At 34.8% G+C, this 16,642-nt stretch overlaps 2 protein-coding genes, 1 long non-coding RNA gene and 1 other non-coding gene across 4 annotated transcripts; all 4 read left to right on the top strand.

The window, feature by feature from the left end:
- Positions 1-1,405: 1,405 nt before the first annotated feature.
- Positions 1,406-1,486, top strand: TRNAL-AAG (transfer RNA leucine (anticodon AAG)). Its single transcript has one exon. It is a non-coding gene; the product is annotated as a tRNA-Leu (tRNA).
- A 184-nt stretch (positions 1,487-1,670) lies between these two features.
- LOC132166129 (uncharacterized) lies at positions 1,671-5,499 on the top strand. Its single transcript, XM_059576898.1, has 6 exons — positions 1,671-1,889; positions 1,978-2,047; positions 2,216-2,321; positions 3,644-3,742; positions 3,832-3,966; positions 4,086-5,499. The coding sequence occupies exons 1-6, from the start codon at positions 1,754-1,756 to the stop codon at positions 5,337-5,339; spliced, it is 1,800 nt and encodes a 599-aa protein (XP_059432881.1). The 5' UTR covers positions 1,671-1,753; the 3' UTR covers positions 5,340-5,499.
- A 536-nt stretch (positions 5,500-6,035) lies between these two features.
- LOC132165698 (uncharacterized) lies at positions 6,036-7,588 on the top strand. The gene is made up of 2 exons (XM_059576358.1): positions 6,036-6,470; positions 7,136-7,588. Exons 1-2 carry the CDS (start codon positions 6,183-6,185, stop codon positions 7,319-7,321), a joined length of 474 nt encoding a protein of 157 aa, XP_059432341.1. The 5' UTR covers positions 6,036-6,182; the 3' UTR covers positions 7,322-7,588.
- A 2,762-nt stretch (positions 7,589-10,350) lies between these two features.
- On the top strand, positions 10,351-10,952 carry LOC132165697 (uncharacterized). Its single transcript, XR_009438526.1, has 2 exons — positions 10,351-10,556; positions 10,646-10,952. It is a non-coding gene; the product is annotated as an uncharacterized LOC132165697 (long non-coding RNA).
- Positions 10,953-16,642: the final 5,690 nt, after the last annotated feature.

The raw sequence follows: 16,642 nt of genomic DNA, 5'->3' as shown, positions 1-16,642 counted from the left end.
TTCATCATAAATTTAATAATAATTTTAAAAGTTATATCATATTTGGAGGATAAAAGTCATGCTCATAAGATTACTCAATGGTATAATGTGTCAAATGCAAGTAACATGTCATTGATTTAATGCTCTATACGTGCCACACAATTAATTAGTTAGATGATAAGTTAACAAAAAATGTATTTGAAATTAGGTAAAATCGAATACTTAAATGTCGAAATTGAAAAATTGATGATTTTTTTTTTTTTTTACATGTCCATACAAGAAAAGGGGAAGAGAGATTCGAACTTGTGACTTTCGCTTCATGAGGCGTGATTCACAACCGATTGAGTTATCCCTTAAGGACAATTGATGACTAAATTGAAATAGAAAGAACGAAAGTCCATCAACTAATTTTGACTTTTCCTTACCAAAGAGGTTTTCAACACACCAAGGAAAAAAATACAAGTAATTTCTAATTAATTTCCAACTAAAAATTAAATTTATCAAATTAATTTTGTCCATTTATTTCTTTTTCATAGATATAACACTGAAAGCGGGTTTGACAATTATTTCACGAGTTAACAGTGTGATTTTATCTTACCAAAAAAAAAAAAAAATGTGTGATTTTAATTTTTAAATTTTTTTTTTTAAGTAAATATATCATTTTGGAGTGTGTTCTTAAAACATTACAATTTTAAAAAGTATAAAATATGCGTTTTCAACCCACAAGTAATGAGCGTGTTTTTAAAAAATTGCCAAATTTTAAAGGTTAAATTGCGATTTTAAATGATAAACTGTGATTATATTAAACTCTTAATTGCGTTTTCAAATCAAACGTTTTGAAATCACAAATCCAAATTGATCTTTATTCTAATTATAACCTCCAATTTTAGCAAATTGGGTAAAAGAAACTAGATATTACATGATTGGAAAGTGTAAAAGTGGTAATTCATATATTTTGGTTATAAATGATTTGTCAAATGGTACAATGTTCATATTTTTCTATTAATTGTAGCGAGTCAAATATGTTAGTCTTCTTCTCACAATATCCACTAAGAGATTAGGTCAACTGCTTATCAAGTGCATCTTGATAATGAATTACTCAATTAATGAAGATGTTAAATTAAGTATTTACTAAATAATACAAAAATCAAAACTAGTTATGATTTTTAGGAGATTTTATTAATGACATGTGCTTGGGCGAATAATGAAAGAAGTCACTTCAACAATGATATGGTTGGATTATGGGACGGGTTCATGTAGCATGTAACATGTGACAATTATTGTAAAGGAATTTTAAGTAAATGTTCATATTTGTTGCCTGTTGGCATTCAAATTCTGTATTAATATTCCTATTTAACATAATTATCACCATTTTCAACTAATTAAATCTTTAAATATAAATAAATAAAGAAAAGGTCATCAACAAGTTGAGATGGCCGAGTTGGTCTAAGGCGCCAGATTAAGGTTCTGGTCCGAAAGGGCGTGGGTTCAAATCCCACTCTCAACAAGATTTTCCTTTTTTCTCTTTTTTTTTTTTAACTTCCCGGCCGTCTTGCGTGAGCCCACATTTTTAAGCGAGATCAAAAGATCTCCACCGTTCAAAAAGACTTCCACTGCAAGATCATCATCATCCTGCCAAACAAGTGCTTCATTCAAATGGAACGGTACACACTACAGACTCATCCAAAATTCCACTGCCCGCGCTTTTTTTTTTTTCACGAATCCAAAAGCAAATGCAAGTTACGAAAAGTCGCCAAGAGCCAAAAGCGCAGTAATGGCTCAGGCCGCGAGGCTCAGCCTGCGAATGCAAAAGGAGCTCAAGCTCCTCCTCTCCGACCCCCCTCCCGGCGCGTCGTTCCCGCTTCTCTCCGCCGACTCTGACCTCTTCTCCCTGTCCTCCATCGATGCCCGTAAGTTCTGATGTTGTAAAATTTTTCAATTTCGTATTCCTCAAATCTTCGATTTTTGGGGTCTAATTGTTGGTGGTCTGTCTTTCAGAGATTGAAGGTCCCGAAGAGACTGTATACGCCAAAGGGATCTTTCATATTAAAATTCAAATACCCGAAAGGTTTGTCCAAATTAGACCTAAGCCTGGTTGGTTTCTAATATTTGCTCATTTGGGTCTCCCCTTCCCCCTTCCCCTTCCCTTCTTCATGGGGCGAATTACTTACTAAAAAAAAAAAAAAAAAATTGCTCATTTGGGTACTGTTTTAGTAGAAATTTGTGGCCATTGCAGGTACCCATTTCAGCCTCCAAGTGTTACATTTGCCACACCCATCTACCACCCTAACATCGACAATGGAGGCCGAATTTGCCTTGACATTCTTAATCTTCCCCCAAAGGTGATTTTTATTTTTATTTTTTGTGATTGCTTGTTAAAATGGTGCGAGTTGATTGTTATTTTGGGGATAATGCATAGCTTGAAATTTCAGCATTGTGATTCACTCATTATTTGTGGTACTTTTTTAAAAAACGATTATGTTGTTTCTTGTTGGAAATCTTTCTCTAGTTTGTCCAGTGAGTGTATTTGGAAAGAAAGAAATGACTGGACCTTTTAAGACAGTGAGAAGAAGGTAGCGGAGCTAAAGACCTTTTTCAATACCATTTCTGCAATGAATAGCCGCCTATGATTGTCTTCATATTTCTAATTTTCATGACTTTTTTTACCTTACATCTTTCACTAGTTTGTCAATGATTTGTGATTGTAAGTTGGGTGTGGACAAGTTTGAGGTCTGTGATTTAGCATGATCAAATGTATAGATTCTACTTTAGTTAGTTGAAAGACTAAATGTGAGCGGTCTCGATGCATTTGTGAGGTGTTTCATCTATATACGTATACCTGCAAAGAGAAAATAGAATGATTCCATGAGTTAAGTTGCTTGAATTTCTCAAGTTTTTTGCATATACGTTTAGGTTTTGGTGATGCAGTGGTTGTATTGATAGATATCAAAGTCAAAGCTACAAAGGATTACTTAAAGAGAAAGTGAGAGTTACTCCACTTGTGGCGGAAGTGGGACTCCAATAGGCAACTGATGCCTCTGTTTAGGAAGCTTCCTTTTCAGCAAGTGCTTATGAACAATCTAGATCCCAGTTGGTCATCTGAGTATGTCAAGGGGGGTCCTTCAATGTGTCTTCTAAAATTTCTTTTTTCCTTAACATTCTTTGGTTTCTATACTTTTTCCTGTTGGTAGGCAAATGGCTAGTGCTAAATTTACAGATTAAGCACGAGCATTTAAGCTGTATCCTTCTATTTACATTCTAAATATTTGATCAACTTGTCTGGCAATCACCTTTACTTGATAAGTTATCGGCCCCAAGTGGAGGGGGAAGGGGAGATTGCAGTAACCTTTTCTAGAAATATGTCAATGTAATTGTGAAAACCATAATCCTAATTTCTTATATGAACTGCATCTTATGTTTTCTTAATTTTGAAAAATAACAGGGGGTCAGTAGTTGAACTATTTGGCAAAACATATTGATAACCTGTAATTGGTTGGGAAATTGTTTCTTTTTTTTTGGGGGGGGTCAACTAGCAACATATGTTTTACCCATATCCAATACCCTAATTCAATGAAATGCTTAAATGGTAATGCTGTTTAAAAATTGTGATTTTGTTGGTCTTCATCGTCTATATTGTAACAAGGTATTTGTTGTGATTAATTAGGGGGCGTGGCAACCATCGTTAAACATTTCAACTGTGCTTACAAGCATAGGGTTGTTACTGAGTGAACCCAATCCTGATGATGGCCTAATGTGTGAAGCGGTAAGTGGATATGCACACAAATTGGTTGGAGCACTAGTTTTGGTTACAGAAGCCTGTTTGATTTGATGAATGTTTGGATTAATGTGCAGAGTAGAGAGTACAAATATAACAGACAAGCTTTTGACCAAAAAGCTCGATCAATGACTGAGAAATATGCCAAGGCTGGCGCTGGTGGGAATGCCTGTAGCAGTCAAAGCAATCAAATTCACTCAAAAACAACCACGGTATTAGAGTGAAGTTGGTTAAATTCCCCTCTCTCCTCCCTCCCCCTCAAAAAAATTGAAGCCCCTTTTTGTTTTTGTTTTTTTAATGTTTTTTTTTTATTATAAATCTCTGATTCCAGATGGAAGTTAACACAGCTGGCAGAGAGTCAAGGCATGTAGTTGATAAGAATGTTGTAAGTCATAAGAAATGTGGAACTAGGTGGAAGTTGTCGCTGGATTCCTCAGGCTTGACCCACAAAAGGGATGGTGTTGGGGAAGTGAATGAAGTGCCTAATGACCACATCTTACTTTCTAATTGCAAGAAACAGATGGAAATTGAAGGAGCCAGAAAAGAATCAAAAGGCATGAATGATGATTACATTTGGAGTCAGGATAAGCTATGCGGATCCAGGCGGAAATTATCACTAGAAACCTTTGATCAATTCGAGAAGGGAAATGGCAATGACAAGGCGAATCTGGTTCCAAATTGCGATCTGTCATCTAAAGCTCAGGAGTCTTCAATGACTTCTTCAAGGTCATCACTGCTGAAGGCTGGCAACCATCACTATGGAAATCAAGAACAAGATAGTAAATCAATAAATGACAGCACAAATATGATATCAAACAAGCCGACTGTTGGCAAGAAGAAGCCGCTGGGATCTTCAGATGCATGCCAGATAAGTGATGGCTGCAACGAGGAAATGATTGTGGACCCCTGTAAGTCCGATTCCAATGCATCTCATCAAGCCTCGCCAATTCTTCCGGCGGTTAACAATATTGAACAGCCTCGTAAGGATTTTATGGATAAAATGGAAAATGGCTACGGTGATTTAAATTGTAAGAGGTTCTGTACTGTTGGCAAGAAGCTTGCATTGGGCTTCAGAGACTCCTCACAGGCACAGAAAAAGGATGACAAGGAAAATGTGGTTCCAGTTCACAAGACAACTCTTCCGCACCCGAAAATCCCTTCTATAGGTTCATCTATGTCGAAGGTGGGAGAGTGTTATGAAAGGGAATCAGAGATTAGTGGTTTAGATGTGAATCGCCAGAAGTGCAGGATTGGTCGAAAGCTGTCACTGGGTCGTCCGGCTCAATTGCAACGGACCAATGATCACAAACAGCTGCTGTCACACTCTCAGAAACTCTCTGAAGATCCATCCAAAGCCCTGCATATAGAACAAGATGGCAGGTGTGATGACAAGCGGAAGTCGAATTATGATGACAAGATTAAGATTGATGAGAGAATCAAGAGACAGAAAACAAATGAATCACCCATATCTGAATCAGTAATTGTCCTAGACAGTGAGGATAGTGAGGATGAAGAGAATGTGTGTTTGAGGTCTAAATCATTGCTAGCACGAAAGCGCATTGGGAAGTGGAGAGTTAAAGCTTGAAAGTTCTCACAGAATCCAACTGAGCTGTTCTGTGTAAACTTTTTATTAACCAACTCTATACCCTTAATTCTGTCTGGTATGGTGCTTGATAAACTATGTAACTTCTGTTCTTTTCAATTCTACATCTTGTAGCATTAAAGAGGTGAGAGCGTGTTCAAATTACTTGTGTCAACTAATTGTTCTTTTATTTATTTTTCTTTTCTACTTGTTTCTTAAGGGATTCACATTAATTAGCTGTCCAAAGCCGTTATTATTAGAGAGTTCATGTGAGACTTAAATATCTAAATAAATTTTGGATTATCTGGCCACTTATAAGGACACCGGGGACTTACATAAGCTCTCTAACAATAAACATTTAAATTGTTAGCTAATTTTTGTGAATCTTAATCTGAAGGCTAGGGTTATGAACATGGTTTTACTTAATCTTACTGAGGTGATGTAACAATGCCGATCAATTCAATAAAATAAGAGTAAGATTTGCTCTTTAACAAATTATGTTTTAGGATTGGTCCAAAAGTTTTAACCCATGGGTCGAGCTATTTTAATTATTTCATGTTATTAGTTGCACCCATTTCTTTTGCTAGAAAAAAATAAAAAATAAAAACATGTTGAGCTTGAGGTAGGTAGAGTTTGGGGCTTAAAAAAAAAAAAAAAAAGGTAACGCTAAAAATGGTATCAAAAAAAAAGAAAAAAAAAAAAATTAGAAAGAGGGTCAAATCCGATGAATTTGGGTCCCCGTAGAGAGGCGGTTGGCCTTGTTTCTCCGACGCTAAATAAAATTCTGTGAACTTAAAAGAGTTGTGGAAGAGGCAGAGGCTTAGGGTAGAGATAGAGAACAGAGCGATGGCTTCCCTTTGCCTCTCAATCCCCACCTTGAAAACCCTAGCTGTGCCCTATCCATCGGCAGCAACATCTTCAGCTCCATCTTCTTCTTCTTCTTCTTCTTCTTCGTCTGCTGCTGCTGCTTCGGGACACCCATGCCATCTCGTTCGCTGCAGAATGCTCCCTATTCCAACGTTCGGTTCTCGTCTCGTGGTTTCAAGTAACCGTGGGAGGGCGAAGAGGCAGGTCGTCCGTATGGCCCCCGATGAAGAGAAGCTCACCCGCCGCAATCCTCTCGATTTCCCCATCGTATTTCTCTCTTCATTTCTTTTTTTATTTTCATGAATTCCTTAATTTACACTGATAATCAATGTGAAATTACTGTGAATTATGGTTTTCCTGCTGATTATAGATAATATTTTCTTTTAATTAAAAAGATGAAAATTTCAATCAGAAATCCGTGGAAATCCTCTAGAAGTTGGAAGTTTAGCTTATGAGATTTCTGGTTGAAACCTATATCCCTTAATTGAACTTGTATGTAAACTGTCTCGGAGAAACCCTCAATTTCCGGGAAAAAATCTGCTCTATTTATAGTAATGCTTGTGTGACTGTTTGGGATGATTGGGAAGACATCACGTGGTTATACAATTCTAGAAAATTCAGCTTTCACTTGTTCCCCACTTTTAGGACCTGGGGTGATATTGGAGCTCCATCATTCGTAGTCAATTTGGTAAAATTGTTTAAGGGCTCTAATGTTGTTTTTAGATGTAGTCCCAGAAAGTAGATGAGCTTTTCACTTTTGTAGGGTAGGTGCATCTCAACCTTTTAAAGAGGGGACTTACTTGGTGGTTCTATATGGGAAGCCATAGCATGTGATGTTTTTAGGAGCTTGTTGCATTTGGTCTATTTTTCACTATGAATACTTTCTGTTTGTGGCATTCTGATAAATAATGTATTTCGATCTGTTATGGCAGGAGTGGGAGAGGCCGAAGCCAGGGCGTAGACCCGATATATTCCCCCAGTTTAGCCCTATGAAAACGCCATTACCACCTCCACTGCCATATGATCCTCCGGAAGAAGATGAGGAAGACGAAGAGAAGAAAGAGGAAGAGGAGGAAGATCCTGATAAGGAAGAGCCAGAGCAGCCTGAGAAGCAGTAGAACTCTGTTAGTGGCAATTTTGTTTGTATTCACTTAGTTCATGTTAGCTCTTGCTTTATCTGGTGCATATAAAGAGTGGATGATGATGTAATGGTCATCCTGGTAGAACGTTGTTTACAAGTTTGGGCTGAAAGGATCACTCACAACTCTTGTTGAGATATTTTTGCAGGCTAATTTTGGGGAATAGCTTAAATTTCTGGTTTGGTAGACTTGTAAGCAATACAAGTGATTGGATTCAATGAATGATTGCTTCTGATTTGGGAGTCAGATTGACTGTTTCCCTTTCGACTCTATGCAGGTTTACTCATTTAGTAAGTCTATTTAGTAGACTGTAATACTTTAAGAGTTGACTTTTATTGTTACGCCATCCCAGTTTTATGGCAATCGTGCTTCTCTAGACAACTTTAAAATCTAGGTTCGTTCTTCATAAGATAATTGCAAGCTGACATGGTCTTTGGCCGCATGTGCTCAATTGCCCATTTAGAGTATGAGTTTCTAGTTCCTTAACAAAGTATGGTTTTCTAGTTCCTGTTTAGTACTTGTTTATTTTCTACATTTTTGAAGTAAATTGCTCTTCCTACCGGAGATGCGTTTAGTTCATGTCAAATCTTGCTTTATGTGCTGCATGTATGCATGAAGTGGACGATAATGGTCATTTGAGATAGAAGGTTGCTCAACTGTGTTTGTGTTTCCCAGTTTGAGATGGAAGTTTCATGCAAAACTCTTATTGGGACACTTTTCAGTCTAATTTTGAAGCGTAGGGCTGTTACCTTAAATTTTATGAGTAATTGCCATTGGTGCGAGAGAGCAAGCACGAAAGGTTCTATGACAAGTCGTTTAGTCCATCTAGCAGATGACTTGTAGTTTAGATTACAAGTATTGTCCAGCGAAGCAAACATAGCTCGGTGTTTGGTAAATCTTTCTCCATTTTTCGTTCATATTTTTCTTCATCGTCTTATTCTTCCTCTCTTAGCTAATCTTCTTGTGTTATCAAGAAGACTATGCCATATCAGTTGTATTATTTTAAATAATACATTATTCTATTTTATAAGTTTGGCCCAAAAAAATTTCCGGCTTAGCAGATGGGCTTTCAAGTTTCAAGTGAAAAAGCGCATAAGCTTCGTGAAATTGGGCTTTAGATAATTCTGTAGCAGTCTGAATGTACCACTTGCATTGCCATGGCTGCCTCTTTCTGGAAAGAGGGGATAGGAAGCAATCTTTGAATTTTATTTTTTCCGTAGCCTTTACTTTAGTCTTTAGCTTGGAGTTTTATTTACTCATTTTATTTCTTTATTTATGTAAGTATTTTATTTCTTTATTTATGATGTCTAAATATGTCATTTTTTTTAATAACATGTAAAATGCACATGAGTTTTTAATAAAATTTATTTCAACTTTATTTCTGCTATTAAAAAAACATGTGCATTTCACATATTAAGGGACATATGTCACTTTTATAGATTAGGTTGAAGAAAATTTTTTTAACTCAGTTTGGAAGAAAACTTTATCCATAATAGAATAGGAATAATCGTCCTTTCTTCTCCTTGATTAAACTTTATGTCTCCTCTTGGAAAGAGAAATACGAATTTGGTTATGAAGGTTGAGACCAAATAAGTTAGAATTACATATAAGGTTTTAGTCATCTAGTTTTGGGGGTGGAATAACTGTTGGAATGGGATTTTATTTTGGAATAAAATACAGTTTTATTTAAGATTAACCCTTTTACTGAATAAAATAATAAATAAAAATTAAAAAAAAAAAAAAAAATTGAAACCCCATGACATGAGCATTGAGTAGAGTTTAAGGTCAATCTTGTATAAAATGTGACATGACCGAGCTGGGGCGTGAGGGGCCAAATTGTCCCTTACCCCATCATTGTATGTTAGAGACCAATTTTTTTTAATTTTTAAAAATGGATAAATACAAAATTGGTCCATATAGTTGATCAATTACAAATTACTTTTTTTTTTTTTTTTTTTTCAGTATCAAAGTGAATTTAGAGGTCCCTAAGATATCCTGAAAAAACAATTTAGTCTATGAAATCAAATTCCGTTAAAATATTTGATGGCTTCGGTTAGATGACACATATCAATGCCAATAAAATGACGATACATGTCACTCTTAATAAAAAAAAAATATAAATATATTTAAAAAAACAATTTTTTAGTTTTACATATTTATATTTTGGGAAAATTTCACTTTAGACTCCTCAACTACCCCACGTTTTGAAAAGATCCCCATAAATTTAAAAAACTATCAATTTCACATTTTGAACTTTCAATTTGATGTAATTTACCATCTCCATCAATTTTAAAACGTTCAAAGTGATAAATGACCATTATACTCCTGACTTTTTTATAAAATTCTAAATTTACCCATAATTTTAAATTAATTTTTTTTTAAAAAAAAATTATTTTAAAAAAACAAAAATCGAAGGGTAATTTTGTCTTTTTAGGGGTTTCCGTTAGGGTTTAGTGGCAAAAATTGACAGAGGAGTAAATTGCATCAAATTGAGAGTTTTTGAAATTTAGGGGGTCTTCTTAAAACACGCGGTAGTTTTTTTTTTTTTTGAGGGGAACACGCAGTAGTTCAAAAGTCATTTGTGAAGTTTCCCCTTATATTTTTTTTTTATTAAAAGTGACATGTGTCGTCATTGTATTACCGCTGACATGACATCTAACGAAATCCGTCAACTATTTTAACAGAATTTCACTCAAAGGACTAAATTATTTTTTCGGCATATCTACTTTGATACAACAAATAGCTATTTATGTCCTCAAGAGGTAGCTCCATTGACTGGGACCACGTCTAATGAAATGGAGTTAAATAGTTCAAATTTCTCTCTTCCCTCTTGAGTGGACATGTAAAAAAAAAAAGAAAAAAAAAAAGCTATTTATAACTTATAACAACCACAAATTCATAAGGACTCATTTTACATTTACCCTTTTTTTTTTTTTTTTTTTAAACAAAACAAAAACAAAAACAAGGCTCTACGCGACGGCGAAGTCAACGTTTCCTCTCCTGTGTAAACAATGTATAGCTATTGTTCATTGCAAGAAAGATACGGACGGGTAGGTGTGAATGTCAGCTGAAGATTGGCAGCTACAGAATCCCTACACAATGCCACGAGCTTTCTCTTTTCTCTTTTCTCTCTTCTCTCTTCTCTTTTCAAGATTCAAGAATCCTTTTCCACCCCTTTCAGGGTTTTGCTAAGACCCCCAACACCAACGCCATGGTATGTCCGATCAAATCTTTTGGCTCTGTGATTAATTTAATGAATATTTTAGTTAATTAACCGATTTAATAATCTTCTTCTTGTTGCAGTCTCTCACACCTTTGATGTTTAGGTCACTGGTGAGGCTATTGACAGCGCTAATTGGTGAGCCTGCGATTTCAGTCTCAACCTTACTCTATTACAGCGATCTTCTTCCCCAGAATATCGTTCTATTGAGATTGGTTCGGCATGAGTTGCTGGATGAAGAAAATTATCTCTTCCATTTTCTCGTTAACTTCTTGAGATGTTTCTGGTAGATGATGTGCCCATCGCCCAGGTTTGACTCGTCTTTTTAATTTCTCCATCTCGTTCAGAGATTTATCGGAATGAGATAAATATATATAGGTGGTTCCTCAATCTCAACCTTTTTTCTATTTGTTTCATTGTTGCATGGTGGATCCGGCCTCTTTTTTTTTTTTTTTTTGTTCTCTCATGCAATTGTAAACTTGTGTAATTGCTGAGCATATTGATTTCAGACTTCAACACATAATGAATAATGTTTTGTTTATATCCTTTGTACCATGAATTATTATCCACACCAACAGTTGTTTTTCTTTATCTGCTTGTAATGTTGGGCCTACAATTGTTGATATAACTTAATCCAACACTACATTAGTTGGTTAGAATTGAAAAGGTCAAACTCCTTTACTTAAATGAATCTATAAGAGGGTTTGTGTTGTCAATTTAATGTCTTGAAAAATCATTACAATTAATATCCTATGGATAAGGAGAATTTTGCTAAGATGTGATAAAGACCTTTCAATATACTGCCATTGCAACATCACCACCTTTCATTTTGGAATCGAAGGCTGCACTAGTATTAGCCTTAAGCCAATTAGGTGGAGGCGGTTGCCAATTAATGGGAGAAGTTGTCAAATTCATATAGCTTATTAGGATTGCTTGGAAGTACTCTATGTAGGGTCGTAATCAAGCCGAACTTTCAGATTTAAGACTGGCATGTTTATAAAGATGTTTATTTGAGCTGAGCTATAAAATATGTGCTCAAGCTTGGCTTGTTGAAAGTTCAAACAAGCTTGAACTTGTTGAGGATGTCATTCGAGCCGAGCCAGGTACTCAACAAGTTTGGTTCAACTTGAACTCAAGTTATGCTATTAAAATTTTGATGCGTGAACTACTTAATTATGCTTATATTGTCGGTTAGTTCCTTAGTAGTACTTGGTATATGCTTATATATACGAGCTAGGATCACAAGGCTTAATCGAGTCGGGCGAGCGAATCAGGTTGAGCTTTATACGAGCTAGGCTCGTGAGCCTTAATCGAGTGAGTTAGGTTGAGCTTATACGAGCTAGGCTTGTGAGTCTTAATCAAGTTTTGTCTCACTTAATAATTGAGTGAGTTTCTATAGTTACAAGCGAATGCTAAAGTCACAAATTGAGTTTAAATGAGCGGGTATCGAACAGGTTCTTAAACAGACTGATTTATTTAAGGCTCTAACTCGTGCTTCAAAGAAGCGCCCTCAGCTTGAGAATCAAGAAGTGTGAAGTGATTTTAATTTTTTGTTACTTGCGTATAAACCTGTCAATGGGTTTGATGCATAAAGCAAGATCAGGCTTTCTACTTGGGATTCAAGTGCATGTGTGCAATACATTTTTTTTTTTTTTTTAGACCGTCCATTTAAAATTAACAATTCAAATCTTGCCAACAATGTCAAAATGTCAAAAAAAAAAATTTTTAAAAAATAAAAACAAAAAACAAAAAAAGTGAGTTTAGTGGTTTTAATGGGGCAGCTAAAGCATCCCCTGACTGAGGGGTTGATTTGGTTACCCCAAAACGACTGGTTTGAGTGGCCAAACTACCCCTTCAAACTCACTTGTTTTTTGTTTTTGTTTTTTACAATGTTGGCACAAAAAATGTATTGCATGCATGGGATTTGAATCCCTATATTGGTTATAAGTAATGCTACGTTCCACATTTTTATCTCAAAATACTAATATGTCAATTCCAAAGAATCCAACTAATCATTAAATGTCATTATAAAAAAAAAAAGAAATGCTAATGATTGATTGGAAATTCAATATATATATCATTATTCATTTGTTATACAACTTTTGAGAGAATGAGGGGCCATCTAAAAGAATCTTTAACATCATTAAAGCAGCACAAAGTAAGTAATATGTTGACATGAAAAAATTGCAATTTTGCCCAGTCCATGCCTTTTTTTCATGGCCAATGAGCTCAATTACCTTCATGTTTGTTGCTGTATGGAGGATGAGGAATGACTAATGCTCTAAGGATATTCCAATTTTTGCAAAGTCTCTCCCTTTTGCAACTTAAAATAACAAAAATATCTTTTATAAAATTAAAAAAAAAATAACTTTTTTTTTTTTTTCTAAATTTTTTGTTTTATGAAAATTATTTTTATTATTTTGAATCAATGAAGTAAAACATTGCATTATACTATACCTCTCCCCTTGAGTAAACTCCTTCATGACCAACGATCCATCAACTCAACCCCATTTTTGCATCTAAATTTAAGAAGATGGGAAGGTGTACTAATTTTGATCATATGTACCCAAAAGGCTTGGCCAAGAGAGCAATATTCATCTTCTCAAAGTTTCAAAGGCCTAAGGCCGTGTTTGGCAAAACAGTGGGCCGGATCGGACCTAAAAACTTAAAAAATTCATCTCAAAATTAACTCTAACATTCTTACTTTTTACATCACATCAATCACTTTTTATTACCATTCAAATAAAAAAAATCACTACAAAACAATTTTATTTTATTTTTTCACTTTTTTATTTATACAAAACATTCTTACTTTCTTCTCTCACATCAATCAAATCTACTACAGTTTTGGTTCACTTAGTTTTTTAAGCCCTTTGTCAAACACACCCAAGCCTCCTTCCATTTTTTTTTTACAATTAAGTTCAGCGAGTCCAATGGTTTCCTTTATTTTCTTTTTTTTTTTAAAAAAAAAAAAATTAAAATTTTTATTTTTTCCCACTTTTTCTCACAGCTTTTCACATAAAGTAGCAGCCACCAGGAAATTTGAAAATTGACATTACATGTGGGGATGGCCTCATTGGCCTGCACAACGGATAAGAACTTCTTTTCCTGTTGAAGTGGGCAGTATTTATTTTTTAATTTTTTAATTTTTTTCCTTCCTTCAAGCTTTGCAAACACCGTCTTTGACCCACCCAATTCAGAACCTGCTTGTTTTTTGTCTGCCCCATTTCGCAGGCAAGCCCACAGATTCCCTGGTTTTTGCCGTGGAGGAACATTAAGGTAGTGTGTTAATAATTATTGCTGCATTTTTCATGGGCAACTTAAAAAATTCTAGTTTTTTTATTTTTTTATTTTATTTTTTAACAATACCTAGACCAAATCTCTGAGAGGGGTTGAAAAATCCATAACCAATCATTGTTCCACATTCTTTATGCTCTTTGAAGTCATCGAATTAAATTATGAATGCTAAATTAATTAATGCCGTCAATTGGCCTTATTATTGGAACTGGGAATGAATTGAACTTTTTAAAATTGAATCTCAGATGGTTATCTGAATTTTTTTTTTTTTTTTTTTTGGTTAACATTTTTTTTTTTCTCGAGTTAGAAAAATATACACACAACGAAATATGAATTATGGTACCCTTTTTTTTCGGTACTAAAATAAGATCTAACTGAAGTTGTTTTACATGTTTGGCTTTTGAATAAACAACAATAGATTGGTTTGCCTACTGTTGGGGTTATCTTACATTAGTTGTGGAAGGGATTAGTGGTCCGTTTATAAATGTGAGGAAAAGTCTCACCCCTTGAACTAGTTTTTGAGGTTGAGAGAGGCCCAAGACTACTCAACACTGATATCGGAACTCAGGTTTACTAACAAGTCTCAGCCCAATAGTCCACAGGAGAAACGGGTTGTCGCTGCTCCGACCCAAGCCTGATGTGTGAGGAAAAGATTGTTGGGGTTATCCCACATTGGTTGTAGAAAGGGTTGGTGGTCCGTTTATAAGTGTAAGGGAAAGCTTCACATATTGAGCTAGCTTTTGGGGTTGAAAAAGACCCAAGACCACCAAACACCCATCGATGCGATTTCATTTCAAAACAAAAATATAAACCAACAACATAAAATATTAAATTCCGAAAAACAAAAAAAACCCATTTAACAAGCATATCAAGGCTCGAAAACAAAGAAAATTTGAATAAAAAATTACAAATTTGATAACTAATATTAACATAATCTTTTATACAATGCGTCACGGGTTCTTTTTCAACCTATTGGGAAGCAAGTGCTTAATCAAAGATTCCATCACCATAACGTATCGTTTATGTTATCTTGATGTGATTATAATTTTTAATTAATCTTCTTACTGACAAAGGATAAGGTTTAGATAATTAGTTGGACAAACGCAGTTGGGTAGTTATTTTTGGCACACCGGCGTGCTTGAACAGTAAGCACGCCGGTGTTAAAATATTATAAAATATTATTTGAACAGTTAAAAAATATATATATTTTAACATCGGCGTGCTTACTGTTCAAGCACGCCGGTATGCCAAAAATCACTACTCAATGTAGTCATGCTGCCAATTCCTGTGCTGACATGGAAATGGATTTACATTATTTTATGTTTCTAATTTTTTAGATTAAATTGTTTAATTATAAACCAAACAATCATCTGCTATCCATTACCTATTTGTTGTCTGGCTAGACAGGAAAGTTGCTAATCTTAAATTATATGTTATTGTTTCCCTTGGCTTGCGGGCCAGCTAATTAAAAAAATGAAGAAAATGGAAGTCCTTAATAAAAATTAAGATTATAATCTCACAACAAACCTTCAATTCAAGCCTTCAATAATTGGAAGACTGAACCTTTTTTCCCCACTACTTTCTATTATTTTCTGTAATTTGTCAGCTCATTGTCACCAAATTCTGTACTAACAAATAAGTTCTTTTTTTTTGGCAAATAATAACTACTGGAAAAAAAAAATGATAAAATACTTAATTAGTTGATTGGTCATTTTCTCTAGTTGGTCACTGACTTGCTGCCATTGTCCATTTGGTCCATTTCTTTTCTTTTTTCAAAATGATGAGTGTGGAACCAATACAACAACAGAAACAGAAAACAGATACAACTGAAAAAAAAAATAAAAAATAAAAATTACAAGGCCTATCAACAAAGGCCACAAAAGTCTACCAAGAAGGATTTTTTCCACCATCAAGTGGAAGATTTAACAATGAAAACATGTACGCGGAAAAGTTGCTAGTTAAACTGTGAAATTGGTGATAGCGGCCCAATAAGTTATGCCGTTAGAGTTAAATTACAATTTTTCTTATAAGTTTAAGCTTATAGACATATGTAAATTTAATCACTTAATCAATACTTTAACACTTGCCCTCATGTATGAGTTTAAACTCCTTCTTAATAAGTGATGCCTAACACATTGAATATTTAATTTAAATGGTGGTGAATTAACAGAGTCAATGTTCAATTTCAGGACCCTTAGTTCTGATACTATATTAAATTACTGCAAAAATTGGTAATTTAACGGTTAGAAAGGTTGAAGCTAGCATTTGAACCTTGGGAAAGAGGGTAAAATTAAGAATTTGGAGGTAGGGGGTAAAAGTTTAATTTTTAAGGGGTTACAACTTACAAGAGTATTTAAAAAAAAATGGGGAAAAACATAGTGGTTGAAACCCTCCACCTAAGCCACCATGTCTTGGATTCATACTCCATTGGTCCTTAATATTTTGTGGTTACAGAACAAAAAAAAATTGAAAAATACTAGACATGCACTTCTTATAATAATGCCTGATTGATAGTTTGATACCGTTGTAACGGCCGTTATATATCTTTGCCATATCACACTGTGTCACTGACACAACGGCTGTGAGCCTGTGGGCGCTAATGCTAAATGTTTGTCTAAGCCAAAAGCAACACAACCGATCTATAAATAAAGAGAGCTGCTGCTATACGGTTGGGGCAGAAAACATGGGTTTTCTGCCCACCAATCACCACATGACACATCAGCATTTTAAGAAAAATGCAAAAACTTAAAATGAGAACAAAACACCAAAACAAAGAACAAAAT

This window comes from Corylus avellana, chromosome ca11 (assembly GCF_901000735.1).
Source record: "Corylus avellana chromosome ca11, CavTom2PMs-1.0".
NCBI lineage: Eukaryota > Viridiplantae > Streptophyta > Magnoliopsida > Fagales > Betulaceae > Corylus > Corylus avellana.
The sequence above is the reverse complement of the archived record's forward strand: the minus strand, read 5'-3'. Positions and strand labels throughout refer to the sequence as shown.

Excerpts from the sequence above, each read along its gene's own strand:
- LOC132166129 (XM_059576898.1), top strand. The coding sequence starts at position 1,754 with ATGGCTCAGGCCGCGAGGCTCAGCCTGCGAATGCAAAAGGAGCTCAAG. Across the intron at positions 2,322-3,643 it reads TTCTTAATCTTCCCCCAAAG|GGGGCGTGGCAACCATCGTT; the intron begins GTGATTTTTATT and ends GTGATTAATTAG. Across the intron at positions 3,743-3,831 it reads ATGGCCTAATGTGTGAAGCG|AGTAGAGAGTACAAATATAA; the intron begins GTAAGTGGATAT and ends ATTAATGTGCAG.
- LOC132165698 (XM_059576358.1), top strand. The coding sequence starts at position 6,183 with ATGGCTTCCCTTTGCCTCTCAATCCCCACCTTGAAAACCCTAGCTGTG. Across the intron at positions 6,471-7,135 it reads ATCCTCTCGATTTCCCCATC|GAGTGGGAGAGGCCGAAGCC; the intron begins GTATTTCTCTCT and ends CTGTTATGGCAG.